This window comes from Lygodium microphyllum, chromosome 3 (genome assembly GCF_053477565.2).
Source record: "Lygodium microphyllum isolate KBCC chromosome 3, Lygodium_microphyllum_v1.1.10, whole genome shotgun sequence".
NCBI classification, from domain to species: domain Eukaryota; kingdom Viridiplantae; phylum Streptophyta; class Polypodiopsida; order Schizaeales; family Lygodiaceae; genus Lygodium; species Lygodium microphyllum.
The window spans coordinates 121,123,552-121,137,282 of record NC_141137.1 but is presented as its reverse complement, the minus strand read 5'-3'; the positions used below and the strand labels follow the sequence as shown (position 1 = coordinate 121,137,282).

Sequence of the window (13,731 nt, the reverse complement as noted above, 5' to 3'; positions counted from 1 at the left end):
ATTACACATGCTTCAAAAAGAGCAATAAAAGGAAAACTTGTAAATTTTGAACCATACATACCTTGCAGTGCTTCAACATAAAGCATTGCATCTCCACCTCTCTCTTCTCTTGTTTCCCTTTTTGGGCTTGAGAGGGGGTGTTGAGAAACCCTTCACCCGCAGTTTGAGTTTTTGCGTTTTGCATTTAGGGTTTGAAGCCCCAAAAAGGGACGCCATCCTCGACTGACTATGCCTATTTATAGGCCACTCTCTCATTCATTCCTCACGGCTGATTCATTCAGTCTATCACCTCTTCTCTCCAATCTCTCCACTACCCTCACACCCCTTCAGGAGGACATTGCGGTTCGTGGTTCGCAGCTGTCTTCATCATCTTCCTTATGCTACGGCACCCATTTGTTCCCTTGTATCATATCTACTCCATGATTCAGAACTTCATCATTCCATTCATCAGAGTTTCGTCTCTCTTCTCTTCTCTTCTCTTCTCTTCTCCATGTTTGCCGAGTTCACTCCATGTTCCTCCCCGCAAACCCTACTGTCTCGCTAGTATGTCATCTTTTGACAATATGTTGAAGGTGTTGTGTGAGGTGGCTTAAGAGTGACCGAGCTCACTCCAACTCGATCTTTCCCAATTATATGCATCAAAACTCTCATATATTTTTTACAAAGGACCCTAGATATCCCAGATTGAGAATATCAATTCTTCAAATCTGGTGTGGTAACTGGTCATAAACTCTGAAGCAGACAATTGAAGGTACCAATCCCTTTCACCCTTATCACAAAGGCCCAACTTCATTCTTCAGAGGGGATAGACCCTTTAGCCCTTGGAGCACCACCTCTACTCTGATACCTTGTAAAGAAATGGTATGGAGAATATAGAAACACAGAAGTGTACAACAACACGAAGAACACAGTCTATAGAATGTTGAATGCTAATGAATAAATATGAAGACGATACATGTTGGGAATAAAGGCCTCGTGCCTTTAAATGTGCTCGGGTGTGAACACACCCTTAGCAGTTGTACTTACACATATATATCTATCTAAAAACCTAAAGGTACACACTCGTCATTGTACTTAAAAACGTGCTTACTCTCTACTCTGCTCTCTCTCACACTCTCTATCTCTTCGCAACTAAGGAACACCAACTGTCTCAATCTTCGTGCCTAACCCGTCACTACAAACTGGACTGAGGAGATCCGTAGGGTTGTATTCCGGGAAAAAATACCTTTTGGACAGCAAAATGCGCCCGCTGTACAGCAACAAATACCTACTCTAAATGAACTTGTAAATGCAGAAAATGATGTTGGAAATGACCGACCAGCTATTGCCTATGATAATGAACAACCACATGTGCAGGAACAACCAAGACAGCAAGCTGTTAATGCTGATTTGCAGGCTGAAATGCCAAGACAGCATGCTGAAAATGGAAATTTGCAGAAACAGCCAGCAAACAATGATCATTGGGTTAGGAGATCGTCTAGAGCTACTAGACAACCTGACAGATTTGTTCCTGGTGCAAACAATGTGGCTAATTATGTAATGTTGATTGACTGTAGTGAACCGTCTTGCTTCAAGGAAGCAATGGACAGATAGGACAGCAAGAAATTGTATAAAGCCATGTTGTTAAAGATGGAATCTCTTGAGAAAAATGGCACTTGGAACTTGGTGCAGTTGCCTAAAGGGCAGAAAATACTTCCATGCAAATGGGTTTACAAGATGAAGGTCACTTCTGGTTCCTCACCAAAGTACAAAGCAAGATTGGTTGCAAAGGGATACAAGTAGAAGCATGGAATTGACTTTGATGAGACCCTGTAGTCAAGATGACTACATTGAGAACCATTTTGGGCTTGGTTACAGTTGAAGATATGGAACTCATACAAATGGATGTAAAGACTGCATTTTTACAAGGTGTTCTGCATGAAGACATATATATGCAACAGCCTGAAGGGTTTCTTGAACAAGGGAAAGAGAGATGGTATGTAAACTCAAAAGGAGTTTGTATGGGCTGAAACAAGCACCAAGAGAATGATATCATAAGTTTGATACATTCATGCAGTCTCAAGGCTTAGCAGTGGGCCATGAGAGGGCTGAAGGTGTGGCTGGCTGGAATGAGGGAACAAGGAAGCCAAAAACACGAGACTCCCATTTAGATAAAAAGCCTGTAAATCCACTCATTACCGATCTAGTATCTGATCTCTCAAGACTACTCACTGCTTATTACCAAGCTGCTGTAGCCCTAGTAAAAGTCTCTTGAAGGTAAAACAACTTTTGCATTTCCCTGTTACTTTTAAGCCTTTTCCTCAGAGAGTCTTGGACCCATCTGATGATTTTATATTAACAGATTTTACAGATAGTTCTACGTTTCAATGACCATCAGTCCCTATGTGATTGTGACTTAAAGTGGATGGCCAGGTAATCTTGCTGCAAATTACACTTAAAACAATGAATAAGAAATCCAGCTGTGGCTGAGCTGTCTTAGTGATGAAACAGTAATGCAACATTCTTTTATAGGAATCTTGTATCAGACAGACCAAGTATATGAAACAGCAGTTTTACAAAAAAGAAAAAAATTGTGTGCAGATAACATGCACAGACGCACAATGTGTGTGTGCACGTGTATGTGTGGAGAGAAGCCGCCACTTGGGGGAGAGGGAGGGGAGAGAGCAGACCCATATGACAAGATTGATTCCCTGATCAGCAAAGAACTCATCAGTCGGACGCTTCCCAGTCACGAGCTCCAGAAGTACAACACCAAAACTGAAAACATCACCTTGCCTCGTTGCTTTTCCGGTTTCCATGTACTCTGCAGTTTCAATCTAGATGTTAACTTACTGAATTCATAAGATCTTGTTTTGAACTGCTTTAAAAATTGATTAACGGTAACCATATTTCAATTCACCTGGAGCCAGATATCCAAGAGTGCCTGCAACTATAGTTGTGGCATGTGTTTTGTTCACCTCCAAAAGATTTGCAAGTCCAAAGTCTGAAACGCGTGGCTCAAAATTTTCATCCAGTAATATATTGCTGGACTTAATATCCCGATGAATAATGTAAGGGATACAGTCATGATGAAGATACGCAATGCCACGAGCAGTACCCAATGCAATATTAAGCCGAATTGGCCAGTCAAGCTGGTGGTCACTCAATTTATCTGAAAGGGCAGAAAAGTGATTGAGCAATGATAACCTTGCTCTAGCTAGCCACATACAGTACATAAAAGCAAGACTGCTACCTTGACACACAAGCCATTTAAAATGCACAAATCGAGTTAATTTATCTTAGCATATGCACACGGAGTTTGAGGATATTCTCTTGATAACAGAATCATGATACAATATTGAACTTACCATGTAAGACTGTTTCCAAGCTGCCATTAATCATCAATTCATATATCAAAACGTTGACATGAGATGCTGTATAATATCCACGAAGAGTCACCACATTCCGATGTTTTATATCACTTAAAGCCTCCAACTCTCGCTCAAAACCACGCTCCTGATCTACGCTTCCCCTTGAAAGCTTCTTCAATGCAAAAGCAGTATTTTCATCCACAATCAATCTATAGACAACACCATAGCCACCACTTCCGATAATGTCATCGTTTGTTAGGCTCTGTGCTTTCCTTAAGATGACCTTAGTTGATGGTGTGACATTCCCAGATGACTTAAATAGCACCATCTTCCCACCTGAAAGAATTATAGCAAGAATAAATAATTACAACACAGGGACATAGCTAACAACAGAGGCAGTATTGTGTCTCCTTAAAAATACGAAACAGCCAACTATGTAATAATGTGGTGCTTGATGAAAGCATTTGAGCAAGCTATAACTTCACATTACTTAACCAGGATCCAGCATATATTGTAAGACAACATAAAAAGGATGAGCTTTGCTGCAATGGATGCTACTTTACAAAGAAGGAAAAGAAAAAAAATGTATAAAAATGAATAAGGAGTAGAAAGGGGGATTTTGTGTGTGTGTGTGTTGTGTCTCTTTGTTTTTTGTTGGGGGCGGTTTTTGGTTGGGGGGGTGCTATGGGGGTGGGGGTGTTGGGGGGTTTAGGTTTGGGTTTTCATCCATGGCCAAAATTATCTAATAAGATATGTAACAATAACATATTGTCCATGGGATAGGACCTTGTTATGACAATTTGAAAATGTAACTGAAAAAATGTTATTACTAATATCTATAGACGGCCAAGTTATAGATTGGAAGTGTCATGGACTCCAGAGAGGTTATTTTTCAGGTTTTTTTGCTCTTTGATGTTGGGTGTGTGGGTGTGGGTGTGGTAGAGAGAGAGAGAGAGAGAAAGAAAGAAAGAAAGTTATATTAACGTCTTCTAAAGACCAAAACTGGCCTATGAGACAAACTATGATACAACTGATGAGGTCCAGCTATCCAAAATAAAAGTGTTGAATGAAAAGCTAAAAACTGGAAACTGAAAATACGGTGCTGTGAGTGTGATAAGTGTCGTATATGTGTATGTGCGTATGTAGCTCTAGAGAGAGAGAGAGAGAGAGAGAAGATTTACGAAAAAAAAAAAAAGAGAGAGAGAGAGAAGAGATGAGACTTAAGAGAGTCACATACTCTATAGATTGCTATTGGGTTCCTTTGGGAGGACACTCATTGTGAGTCCTCTACGCTCTTCTTTACGTCAGTCTCTCTTTTTTTTTTTTTTAAGTAAATGATTGCAGAGCCAAATCTCTAGAATTGGCCGTTTTGAATTTACTTGGCAAGCCATCCACACAAGAGAATTCACCTGAGCATCTTGCGAAGGTACAATCTCATCATCACATGAAAACTAGTATGTTATGCAATTGCAAAGTAGGAAAAGTATATGCATTATCCTATAAAATGGTAGGAAGCTTTTGTTGCTAGCACTCCCCGATTGCAACAACTTGCCTTTCAACTTCTATCTCAAGGGAGTTGTGCATCCCCTTGCAAAAGGAATTGGAGCACTTTTGCACTTATACACACAAAGAGAAGGAATAAGCTAAAGCCTTCGCATACAAAAAAGTTGGTCTACATACATACTAACGCGAGACTTGTGACAAACATAAAGGAGAGGCTTCTCACAGGCCCTTTTCTATAGGGGCAAACGCACAGAGCTGCAGCTACTCCACATGGGCAAAGCACATGATCAAGATGGCCTTGTGGCAGAACATTTTGCACATCCATGTTATGAATTGGCCCCTATCTTGTCAAATATCTTCAATAGAGTTGTACGTGAGGGGTTTCCAGCAAGTTGGTGTGATGACCACACAACAATGCCGATTTTTAAGAGCGGAGATCCATTGGTCGCTAACAACTACCGCACTATTATGATTGGCCATATCCTAACAAAGATATATGCCTCTATTATGGAGCATAAGTTGAGTTGGTGGGCTGAAACAAAGGGGATACTGTCTACAAGACAAGCTAGCTTCCGCCAAGGATACAATACATTAGAATGTATATTCACACTGAGGGCCTTGATTGAGGAGGGGCAATCACAAAGGCAAAAAATCTATTATTCTTTCATGGATTTCTGCAAAGCTTTTGATATGGTACCACGTGCAAGACTCATGCAGAGGTTGTGAAAAATTGGGGTCCCAAAGGATATGCAGTGGTGTATTTATACATTATATGAGACAGTGACAAGTAGAGTACGAGTGCCTACAGGCACAACAAACTCAGTGTCTAGCACGGTTGGTGTAAAGCAAGGTTGTCCGCTCTCTCCTTTCCTGTTTGGATTGTACATTGACGAGATTTCAGATTACATACAAAGATGGAGTGGTATGGGAGCTAGTTTGCCTGGGGTATTGGTACCAATTTTCTTGTATGCAGACAATATTGTGCTCATCTCAAATTCACTTGAGGGGCTACAGTGACATCTGGATGCATTGCATCTGGTTTGTGAAGAGAAAGGCCTCAAGGTTAATCTTGGAAAGACTAAAATTATGGTCTTTAACACCTCAGTAGCTTGGGTGACACACTCAGAGCATCACTTTATGTATGACGGTCAATCTGTGGAAATGGTTAGACAACATGTATACCTTGGGGTCACTTTCAAAGGGCTACAATTTTCATGGAAGGAGACTTCAGAGGCTACGCTTGCACGGGCATATGTAGCTTTGGGCACTCTAGAGCGACAATGTGCACACATTGTTTGAGGAGCCCCGTACCAAATTGTGGCTCTTTGACACTTTAGTTATGTCCACACTACTCTATGGAGTAGCCATTTGGGGCCCAAGTCTTTATCATACTAGATAGGTGCCTCTCATGGACTATAATGGACCTAAAGCACAACACTATGATGGCTGGGAGACCACTGGTCATGATGATAGTACGTATGACAAGGGCAAAAGCTGCAATACCACAAGAGATCATCTGAGCAAAGTTGACCCACTGGGGGCACTATTCCAGGCAATCACCTTCCTCCTCCAAAGGATATGACAACTCCCTAAAGATGAATACCCTAAGCTACCTCTGGAGTCTTCAAGACAGCTTGCAGCAGAGGGAGATAGACAGTGTTGGTATGCACATTTGAGCATGTGCCTAAACTTGCATGGCATGAATATAGACACGGTGCCACCGTTCAATTACAACCTTGATTGTCCCACTTTGAGTCTCAATCGTTCAAAGTTGAATAGAGTGATTAGAGCAGACATCACTAAAGTGGAGACAGAGAGGACTTGGTCCAAGTCTCCCTTTCCCATTAGGCACAAAGATGGCACAATACCAATGTCACTTCTTGTAGCTTTCCCATGATGGTTTCATAGTGAGGCTGAGATATATGGATGCTTAACTTTCTCACGGGCTTCGAGTTGCTATTGGACAGATCCGTACCTCATCACATCAGCTGATGATTGAGACAAGTCAATAGAGCCATGTTACAACAAATGAGAAAATGTGCTAGCTTTGTGGATGGGAGCCAAAGACAGAGGAATATTACATTTGTAGATGCATTGTATACTATGATATCTGAGGCTACTACCATTCCCTCTTTAAGGAGGGCTTTGGACCACTAAAACGGGTGATGGACTATGAGGACCAAAGATGTTTGGGCCTCTTCTTATTAGAGCTCCAATGACGCAAAGCAACACTGTTACAGGATCGGAGGCAACCCCAACCACATCCACCCCTCTAGAGAGCAGTTACTGACTTTTTCAGTATAGCTGACCCCCTGATCACTGCCACCTTAGAACTACATCTCCTATTGACAAGTGTCATCGAGGGACATCATCAAGTGGCATCATAGTAGACAGAGCTATAGCATTATGCAAAGCACAACGCCCTAGAGTGCTTGCTCGGCAACATAGACATGCTCATATGCGACACATTCGCGTCATGATTGCTCGTTACAGATGAAGATTACCACGACGACTCAATCAGAGGTAGCTTGCAAAGTCTTGGTGGATTCCATGCGTTGAGAGGCAAATACTCTATACTCTTTCCAATTTTTCAGTTTTCCATATTTTTTAGTTTCCATTTCAATTTATCATGTAGACCTGGATATAATTCTATTTTCTTCTCTAATGAGAGATGATAATACCAGTTGTATAAGTTATGGTCTCATAGGCCATTCTAGCCTTCTAGAGATGTTAATAGATCTCTCTCTCTCTCTCTCTTTTTCGTAAAATCTCTCTCTCTCTCTCTCTCTCTCTCTCTCTCCCCCCCAATGAGCAATTATATTAATCACAAGAAAAATAGATAAGCAAAGGCAGCATTATAGTCTATGACACTTTAAGGCACACATGAAAAGACCATGCATTAGATTTCCAATAAATTAGCTTCTGGCTTCTAAGCAATCCATTGCAACCATTGTCTAGGCTAAACGTCAACACCCAAAGGGTAACCTAGATGCCGCACAAGATTACCCCGTAGAACCACTTTACCCTACCACCCCAAGGCCCACAAATTTGATATATTGCAAGTAATGAGAAAATATTTAGTAGCATTAATATGGAGGTCCGAAGCTTTGACTAAACAAGTCCCAAACATCTAATGCCTTGTGGAGGTTATCCCAATCAACACTCAATATCATGAAAGTGTCATCAGCCCATGCCTACCCAACAAAATGTTGATTCAATGGGAGGGATAAACCAGCCAGCTGCCCACTCTCAACTAGATATGGCAATATGGTGAGAACCAAATGGGTAGCAAGAGCAAAAAATAAGGGGCTTAGAGGTTAGCCTTATCTACCCAACTATGCAAGGGTAAAGGGCTCAATAACACCACCATTCAACATGACACGCGAAGAAGCATCGCTACTAATAGCAAGTATCAACTAACACAACTCCACAAGAAAAGACCATTCCAAATAGTCAAAGGCCTTTTCCAAATCCAACTAGACAAGTAACTCTTGGTCAAAGTGATGCAAATAATCAAAAGGTATCTACCTCGAACCAAGAAGATCCAAAAATTATTGTCTATACATATAAGCAATGGACTCGGGATTCGTGACCATCCGACCATCAACATTTTGCAGCCTCACCATATTCTCCCAAGTAGAGGATGCATGCAACCCATGAAAGAATTTGTGAGACTCAAAGGAGTTATCCTACAAACCCTCTGTCAAGGCTTTCAGCTTGGCTTGCTAATAAGAGCGTAGTTGAAGGTGATTAGCAAGATTTAGCCAAGCGTATAGGCAATGGAGCCAAAAAAGCATCATCGGAAGACTCAACCAACCAGGAACAAACCAAGGCCAACAATTCCTTAGTAGCATGTAAGCATTGTTGGCCAAGTGAAGTATGATGAATCCAATATTGCTTGGCAACCCTCTGCACATGTCCACACATGGAAAGTCAAACAAAAACCTATAGTAGCTGTCACATGTAACGATTGAAAATAGCATGGCTCAAAAAGGAAGGAATTGAGATACAAAGGAAGCCTGCCCAAAAACTATACAAAGGTTCTAATAGGCTATCTAAGCATGTCAAACTATAGAGACAAGTGATCAAATAGAGTAAATTGTTGCAATACCCTCATCTCCAGAATCTTTAGTAAGAAAGCATCATTCTACGTAGGATATATGTGATCCAAATGGCTCCAAGTCATGGTACATCAAGCTAAATGAAAGGTAAATCACAAAATTGATGGACAAAGATCTTGTTTGAGAGCTATCAATGAAAAATCATCCCAAGTATGACCTTCTCGTCTATCAATCATTGAGTGCTCAGAGAAATTAAAATCACCCATGTGCAAGCCCACTCTACCAAGGGAAAGGCTTGCTTTCAAATGATCCCACGAGTCACATTTATGTGAGGTATCATAAGGCGCGTATGTTGAGCTAAAAATGCATTAGTCTAACTTAAATAGCCCCAAAACATGCTTAATTAATAAAGAAACCTTCTTATTTTAAAAAGAAACGCGATTCTAGAGAGTTATTGTGTTCCACATGCAAAACCCTAATTTGGGTCTCCCAAACTTTCTACAAATAGGCATGCAGCCCACCACTCTCCCTCAATCTCATTTTTGCACGTTTCAAGAGCCGTATCTCTTCTACCCACACCCCATTTGCAAAGAACATCGCGGTTACAGCTTCCCCAAACCATCTGCTACCATCTAGCACCTGATTTCAACCTTGCCTTCACTCTACAACCATCGCTTGGTACCCTGGAGCTGTCACCTATAGTCAGATTGCTGTGTTTGATGTTGACATCATCATTTGGTGTTGTCGCCATCAATCTGGAGCTACTGCCTTGATATTCTCTCTCCTCCACAATCATCGTTTGCAATTTTTTGCTGCCACCTTGACTTTCTCTCTCCTCTGTCTCCTGTGTTTGCATCTAACAGTTGTCGCCCAGTTTTTCGCTCCTTAAGTACTTGCATTTTTAGTATCTCTCTCCTACACTGCCATCTACATCAGATCCAGCATTCCTTGGCTACATTTGTTGATGTTCGACACATAGAGACTACCTTGCTACAATTCTGGATCCATTCGAAATACGATACACGGTACAGCTCATAACCTTTGCCTTGATCATAGAGGTACGAGAGTTCGAGATTCAGTATATTCATTGCATATTGTGTTTGTTACATGAACATTGTATATTCATTATTCATTTCACTTCATTATTCATTGTGTTCACTATCTCTGAGTTACCCTAACCCTGACCCTAACTGTGTTCTGTGTTTATTAGTCTGTGCTTTGTCCTGCAATTGGTTTTGTATTTTTTGCGTTTAGAGCATTACTTCACATGGTATCAAAGCTAGGTACTCTCTGAGAAACCTTGGCATTTGATCAGAAAGCTCATTCGCAAAAGCAGGAACAACAGAAGGGTCAGATGACTTCAAACACATTCACAACACTGCTCTAGTTTCCATAGCCAACAGAAGGGTCAAATGACTTCAATCACATTCACAATAGTGCTCTAGTCTCCATAGCCAGACATGGACAGAAACGATTAGAAGTGGGTCTCTCAGCTTACTACTGCCCGATCTCTGGGCAAGAGAACCATGGACTACCATGGAGTCCATAGACCATACCAAATTTCTATCGTCGAGTATGATCTCATCCTTATGCATAGGGCTCAGTAGGAGATTGAAGGTAAGCCTGAATTTTCTCCTTTAGATTCAGTGCACAGAACTAATGATCTTGCAAGACCTTCCGAATATCCACTATGGACCGGCCATTTGCAAGTGGAACTTGCTCGGATTACACATCACTTTCACAGTACTTCTTTTCCCCAATACCACGTACGATTCCTATTATTTCATATTCTATGCATACTGGTTTTGTATTTTCTATTGGATTGTCAAGAAGGCACTCTTCAAAACAAACTTTGGTTTGTTAGTAATAAGCAAGACCGATATTTCTTTATGAACTCAAAACTAGGTAAGAAGCTAAAAGAAAAACTTGTAAGTATTCCATCCCTTCCTTTTCCTTCAAATGATTTTATTTCTCATAGTCAATGTGGATTAGATGCATCTTCATCTAATGCGTTTAATGGAAAAAAGAAACCAACCATGTTTCCCACAATAACATCCATCACAAATACATTTGGGCTCGCACCCATCCCCCCCTCATCTTCCACTACACCTTCCTTTCCACTTCCATTAAGTACACCACATTATCCACCACACACCACACTAGGGGGTTCTATACATTTAGGCATAGCTCTTGGGACCTCTGCATATCCATTTCCAGGTGGTGTATCTGTGACGGAGGTTCGATCTCCCACACATGCACACTTTCGAGTTATCCCTCTGGGAGTGCATCCCAACCATACTCGAGTGGTCATTTTGTTTTGTCCCCAGCCAACATTTGGACAAGGCTATTATGTCCCTGTACATCCACCTCCACCTACGGTATCGTATGGACCTACGTCCATTTCGATACCTCTGCAACAATTGACACTCATTGGATATCAACAGCCTATTTTTGCCTATCCATCTTTACTCCCTCCTCCTCCTTATCCACCACCACTATCTTATTCTCCATCTTACCCCATCTATCCATCTTCACAGATACCTCATGGTTTTAGTTCCTCATCCACCAAGCATGCTTTTAATGACAAGACTCGTTTCAATGGATCGGGCTACACCACTTGTCAAATTTGATGAGGCATGTCTTAGACTCTCAAAACCTATGGGATTCAATGAAGGGGTTAGAAGCCCAACCTAATCTCATCCTTGTTCCATACAAGGTCGTTCGCTCATGGAAGGCTCTTAACACCTCCACTATTGTCGACCTTATGCAAGGCTTATTGCTTGGGGATGTTGAGCTAAAAATGCATTAGCCTAACTTAAACAACCCCAAAACACACTTAACTAATGAAAAAATCTTCTTATTTTAAAAAGAAACGCAATCCTAGAGAGTTACTATGTCCCACATGCAAAATCCTAATTTGGGTGCTCCAAACTTTCTATAAATAGGCATGCAACCCACCACTCTCCTTCAATCTCGTTTTCACAGGTTTCAAGAGTCGTATCTCTACTGCTATGACTTATATGCTCAATAGCACATAACATATCCCAATTATTCCCATGTAAAACATGCCAGATGTCTTCTTGTCTGCTTCGAGAGCAAAACCCACAAACATTCCAAGTCACAATCTTCATATGCTAGCAAAATGAAAATCGGTTTCAAGGCTCATCTTGCCTCGATTGAACTTTTGTTGCCAACACCTCAAGCACTCCATCTAGAAAATCAACACAAGCAGTGCAAAGGCCATCCATCCGTGATGCTCAATCTTGGATGAAGACGACTTATCCTCGTTTTTTGAAGCTGAGCGTGGAAATCAGCAAACCCAAGGAGTAATCATCTTACATTGTTTGTTGAATGCAAGACGTGCAAGAGGATCCTAGGATTGATCAACATGTGATTGCAAATGTGTAGGAAGCCTAGAACCAAAAGTAGCCATATTAGATGCATTTGGCACATGTGAAGACTTATCCTTTAAATGCACATACATACCGAAGGAATCCTGGGAATCTACCAATGGGTCAACTAGCTGCTCAATATCAACCTTCTTGCCTTTTGTATTCTGAACAGCCATCCATCTTGATTCCTCTCTTGAACCAAAGATAGTGCAAGCTACTTACTCGTAGCAAATCTCTTTGTACAAGCTATTCAACAACGGCCAATGCATCAGCCTATTGCTAGTGTCTATATTATGGTCAGTCCTTACATCCATTTTTTCTAGACACTCAACCATGAAGTGGCCAAGCTTGCCGCATAGGAGAAACAGTGACCAGCAAAGGTGCCCCATTTAAGTCTAACCCTCAATGGATGCATACTAGTGCAGTTCAAACACGACCAATTGGACCTTTTTCTTATAGTATTCTACAAGATACACAAGTGATTTCTATTTGTACTTGATATGCACGGATCTGCAAATCAAGAATGGTTGGTATGCTCGATTTTACAGGTTGAGCATAAGCTCTTACTTGAGAGGTATTGAGGTTAATGTGGATGCATTGGTGTTGTTGAAGTTTGAACTACATGAGATGAAAAGTGTTTTGCTTGTTGATATAAAGAATGCACGAGAGTTGGTTGTTGAGAGATTTACTAGTGTTATATCTTGGCCACATGGAATGCTCAAAGACTTGTTTGTTTCACCTGCTGATGATTCATTGTACTTGGAGGTAACAAAATCGGACCAATAGCTGCCATTGCATCCTTTAACGAAGGCCAATTAACTGCCGGGCAGTTTTCAACCTCAACCTATATCAAACATTCCTATTGAAGTAAACATTGAAAATCAGCCATGGGTTTCCATCCACCAAATGTCTATCAAAAAAAAGAGGCACTTGCCCAAAAGATGATATCAGTTCTTTACCAATTTCAACATGACCTCATAGGACACACAAACCTCTCTTCCACACAATCCCCTTGCAAAATGGAGATCAACCACTGGCAGATCTAGGAAAGCACTGGAATCCTAGCAATCACGAAGAGAATGACTCCATGCTCATGAAAGGCAAAAAAGGAGTAAAGCCCTTTCTTCGTGTTCACGTGAGTATCCAAAATTATCCTCCTTATCATGCTGTGGGAGCTTATGATGATCATGTTCAACATATTCACCAAGCAAGGTGTTGGCAAATTCCAACAAATATTCCCAAACTAGATCTTGGAAATCATCAGATTCGGTAGCAACATGTGCAAGGAGTGAGGAGATTCTAAAGGGTTAAGATCTTCAGAATCTGCCATGGTCTCATTTGCAGCATGCTTGCACTGTACTTCGGTGCATGGTACCATTTCCTCTTCTTCTTATAATTGGCTCCCAAACCTACCACTACCTAACC

At 41.1% G+C, this 13,731-nt stretch overlaps 1 protein-coding gene across 4 annotated transcripts in view; it reads right to left on the bottom strand.

Moving 5' to 3' along the window:
- Positions 1 to 13,731, bottom strand: part of LOC148038831 (Protein kinase superfamily protein) — a 40,831-nt gene that overhangs the window by 23,023 nt on the left and 4,077 nt on the right. For all 4 annotated transcript variants that reach the window (XM_087674719.1, XM_087674718.1, XM_087674716.1 and 1 more), the window contains 3 exons: positions 3,348 to 3,686; positions 2,900 to 3,151; positions 2,670 to 2,803 (listed from right to left, as the gene is read on the bottom strand). In XM_087674719.1, the coding sequence (XP_087530845.1) occupies positions 2,670 to 2,803; positions 2,900 to 3,151; positions 3,348 to 3,686 (725 nt within the window). The remainder of the gene's footprint in view (positions 1 to 2,669; positions 2,804 to 2,899; positions 3,152 to 3,347; positions 3,687 to 13,731) is intronic.